The sequence below is a fragment of the Malurus melanocephalus genome, unplaced genomic scaffold (genome assembly GCF_030028575.1).
Source record: "Malurus melanocephalus ecotype Western Australia unplaced genomic scaffold, MMel_1.1 scaffold_91, whole genome shotgun sequence".
In the NCBI taxonomy this organism is placed as follows: domain Eukaryota; kingdom Metazoa; phylum Chordata; class Aves; order Passeriformes; family Maluridae; genus Malurus; species Malurus melanocephalus.
Window position 1 is genome coordinate 156,915 of NW_026623323.1, and position 4,362 is coordinate 161,276.

General features: G+C 39.6%; 1 protein-coding gene across 1 annotated transcript in view; it reads right to left on the minus strand.

Annotated features, from left to right (window-relative positions):
• CCSER2 (coiled-coil serine rich protein 2) overlaps positions 1 to 4,362 on the minus strand; it is a 60,788-nt gene that overhangs the window by 44,632 nt on the left and 11,794 nt on the right. The window contains exons 3-4 of the mRNA XM_057368370.1: positions 2,867 to 4,337; positions 1,775 to 1,977 (exon numbers count right to left, since the gene is read on the minus strand). Coding sequence (XP_057224353.1) covers positions 1,775 to 1,977; positions 2,867 to 4,298 — 1,635 coding nt within the window. The 5' untranslated portion in view covers positions 4,299 to 4,337. The remainder of the gene's footprint in view (positions 1 to 1,774; positions 1,978 to 2,866; positions 4,338 to 4,362) is intronic.

Below are 4,362 nucleotides of genomic sequence, written 5' to 3' on the forward strand. Positions count from 1 at the left end.
CTGAGAAGCAATTCAGCTCTTCAGAGCTACATTTTCTCCCTCAAAACCCAAGCTGACCGAAAATATATTTCTGCCTTGAAAAAATACAATGTGCTATTGATGCTTTTCTCATTCAGATAAAAGTCACAGTACGGTATGCACTGAAATTCTGGAAAAGCACTAACCAGACAAAAATCAAAATAGGTGGAAACAACACATGACTTTCTAGAATTCACATCAAGTCTTACAATCTCCTCCTTTCTCCACTTCCTCAAAAACTAGGAATTACATTCTTCCATTTTTAAGCCCTCTCGAAAAACTATTCAATTCCACTAAAGAAAGAAAKAAATCAAAATAGTGAACAAGGATATCAAAGACATCTGATGTACACCTTCTCCACATGGCTTACAACAGCTTCTGTCAATCAGAACATTGATTCAGTATCAACTCATAARCATGCACAAAGGAATGCAAGGAGGTCACATGTATCAAAACCTAGATATCAAGTCCAAAAGCACAGTAAAAGAAGTGTCTTCCCTTTGTTACATTTCAGAGTATGTATCAAAATATCCCTATTTAAAACTCACCAAGGACAAAGTTTAAAAACTTCCCTCTTTTCCTGGCATGTGCATTCATGYATCTGGGGACAATGGCGTTTGTTTTTGCAGTGGCCTATTAAACTTGGCTTTTCCCTATAAACACCAATAAAGCTACAAAACTCATACTACAAAAGTCTCCAACTGCTTTTCCAAACTGGCCACAATTGCCACAAAAAGTTAATAACCATTGCTAAACCCTTTCAAGCACTATATCCCAACATCATAATTTAAGACACAGAGCAAAAAATACCACAAGCAGCTGAAAATATATCAGGAATTCATATTTAGTGACACATACAGAATACAATTACACAYGTGAGCCCAAGTCTGAAAATGGTATCTGCATTATTAAACTGGTGACATGGCATCTAACGCACCTTAAACATATGAAGCATGATATATTGATTGTACCAAATTKGGTTTTTTAGATGTTCTGATCGTTAATATCACATGAATAAAATCCAAGTCTCTTAATTCAAAAGTCTGTGCTCGTAAAGGAATATGAACTTGACAGATAGAATTTTCTTCAGGCCCACTGAAATCCCAAAATTGGCTTCCTGATCTCACACAGAGGATCACAGCACAGTAACAACTTCTATCCACCCCAACACCTACGCTGATTGAAGATCAGTTTGAGTTAGCAACAAGAAAAAGTATCCCTTGCGTTGAGTATCCCTGTGGAGATGTACAAAGAGTCTTGCTACAATGAGCTACATCCAGGCCTCTACCTCAAAGATTCTGTGTTTGACAAACTGAGAAATCAAAAATCAGCTTCAGCACACAGGGACCCTATAAGCACACAGTACAGAAACAAGAAATGCAAGAAGTCACAAAGGCAATAGCTGTTTTCTGGCTTTTTCACTCCTATGTTTAAAGATTAGTAGGAGGTACTAAACCTATCCTCTGCAGAAATCAAATCCCATTACTCTTAGTGAGCACTACTATGAGACTGCATAAGGAAGGAGCTGTTTTGCCCTCATCTTAGAATAAGGAATTAAAAAAAAATTGCATGCAAACAGCCTAATCAAGGCGACCTGTCCAGAAATGGGACTTCCTAAACAAGAAGTTTCACAAAGCCATCAGCAACAGAGGAAAGACTTAACAAATTTTAAAAAAAGCATTTATATTAAAAATATATACTTAATAAACTCCACACACTATAACTGTGCAAGTTATGGTAACACAGAAATACATACTATGCTGTTCATTTCCGAAGAGTCGTAACTTCCACACGGATGGACACTTCCTATAGGCTCCAGCCCTTCTTCATCCCACATGTATGTGCCGTCAGAGCTGTCAGATGGGGAAAGCTCAAAAGAGGAGCCAGCTCTGTAGTTCATCTCTGAAGAGATGACATTCTCAGTAGTGTGTTTTGTGCTTTCACTGTTGTCATCCACTGCTTAAAGAAAACAGCAATTGTTAACATTCCAAAAGCAATCCAGTGTTTAAAAAATGCCTGTTACTGGTGTGCTAACTTTGCTGGAGCTGTACTGTAACAGAAATAGCTGAAAGCTTTCTACAGTTTTGCTCCCTCATGCTACAGGGGGGGGAAGCCCAAGCAGGTTTGGCTGCTACTACTAAGGAATCTTCCAACCTGCATTTTTGCTAACCTTTCACCCTGCCCTAATTCACCCACTGTGGAAGCCGCTTTCTAGAAATCTGCACCTCTTTAACATATTAGAAGGTGGGTCCAAAAATACATCCTTTGGATCTAGTCTTTCAATGCAACATCTCTCAAACAAGCTTTTATCATGAGCAGCCCACCAAAAACTTGAAAATATGGCTTTCAAAAGCATCCTTTTTGGTCTTCAACTAATTTTTAAGGAATTAATACACATCAGCAAAAAACAAAAAAAACCAGTAACAATCCTATTATAATTGAACTCATTTAATTACACATCCTACACTTATTTCCACTACTTAGAAGCAGTTACAGCTGTTCTCTGCCTACAGAGGTGGAGGGAGCAGGAGGTGAAATTTTCTTAAAATATCACCAACCCAGAAAATGAATGGCAAAGCAAGCATATGAGGAATCCCACAACCGCACCACAAATGTGTTTGAAGCAGGTAGCTTTCATTTTTAGCACAAAGAGCTCTTCAAAGTAATGCTTGGGAAAGAACTATCATGCAGAAAAGGCAAAAGCAAACGAATATGCCAGCACAGAGCCAAGTTCCGTTTTGAAACAATTCATAAGCAATAGGCAACTACATTAAATAAGTTAATTACTGTTACAGCATTTTGATTTAACACCTAGAGTTTCAAACAGAACATAAAAAAGGCTATTTACCAGATACATTTATATCAAGCCAGTCATCAGCATTACAGCAAGATCCTCCGCCTTCCTTGAGAGATGTGAACGGCTCGATGGAAGTTCTACTCCCGTGCTCTAATTCCTGAAGACAGCTCTCCTTCTGCTGGATTTGTACAGTTCTGTTTGCATCTTCTATATCTATGAAATCATCACTGAAGTCTTCACTCAAATCATTTTTCTCAGAGGATGACAAAGAAGATATCGATATTTCATCTCCATCATCGCTCATACACATGACTTTTGAGCCATGTTTTCCCAGACCTTCATGCAGGCCCTCACCAGGTTCTGTTCTTTGAGCACTGCTCTCTAGAATACTGTTTTTATCAACGACTCTATTGATATTTGCTGAAATCTCCGCGTTCTCCACGATGCACACGTCCGGAGCTCCACTTTTGCTGCCATCCACAACGGTATTCCCAGCAAATCCCTGCCTGGTAGGCTTCAGCAGAGAAGGCCGAGTTAATCTGTATCCATAGGAAGGTGCTGACCCAGATCCATTTGACAGTGGGGGTTTCTTGGAACAAGGAGCTGACATAGCCGAGTACGGTCTGGTAAATCCATACTTCATCGGTTCATTTCCATTGGGCACATCCAAATGACACGAATTTCTTGACAGTAGAGTAGACCTCTGAGACGTCCTGGCAGCGAGATTTTGACTATAAGGCCTTGTAAGATCCGCAGCTTTATTAAAGGAATGTGACCTGGTTAGAGATGCAGTGGGAAGGAAAGAATTCTGAATGGAATGTGAAAAACTTTGTGATCTTACCATTTTGTCACAGGAAAAAGCCTTGCTATTGTCTGTAGATAGTGCCAGGCTTTCTCCTGAATTTGTCCTTGTGGCACCAGAATTAGCTCTAGGTCTCTGCAAACCTACCACTGGCCGATTTCCATAAAATCCATTTAAATTTGATCTTGGAGCATTGAGTCCAGAGTATGTCCTTCCTGACAGGGTACCTTTGGTGAATTTAGCTGAACTAGAGAGTCCAGGTATAGACTTTGGGTTTAATTCCTCGGTAGAAGATACAAACATATTGGTTTGCTTTGCTGCTTTTGACGCAACTGAAGCAGTGYTGTTCAAACCCACCCTGAGCTCATCATTGCCCAATGCTCCTTGAGATTGAGAATACTTCTCTGAATCAATTAATTTTTCGTTACAGTTGCGTTTAGAGTTGGCCTCTCTCCCATTTTGATCATTGAGCTGATATTTATTTGATTTTTTCCAGTTGAAAGCAAAGGAAGACATTCCAACAGTGCCATTGTGCTTGCCGAAATTTCTGCCACCATTACTCCCTGCTAAGTTAACGGCCGCTCCGTTTGGCATAGGATGCAAAACACTCCCTAAAGTTTTCGTTCCATATTTCGGTAGCCTGGAAACCAAGGATGTCCTGGTTTGGTTTTTTTCTTCCATGAGCTATTGGGTACATTGGTCCTTAAAGGGTGCTTGAGTCTAAGAAAGAAAAACAAAAAAAAAA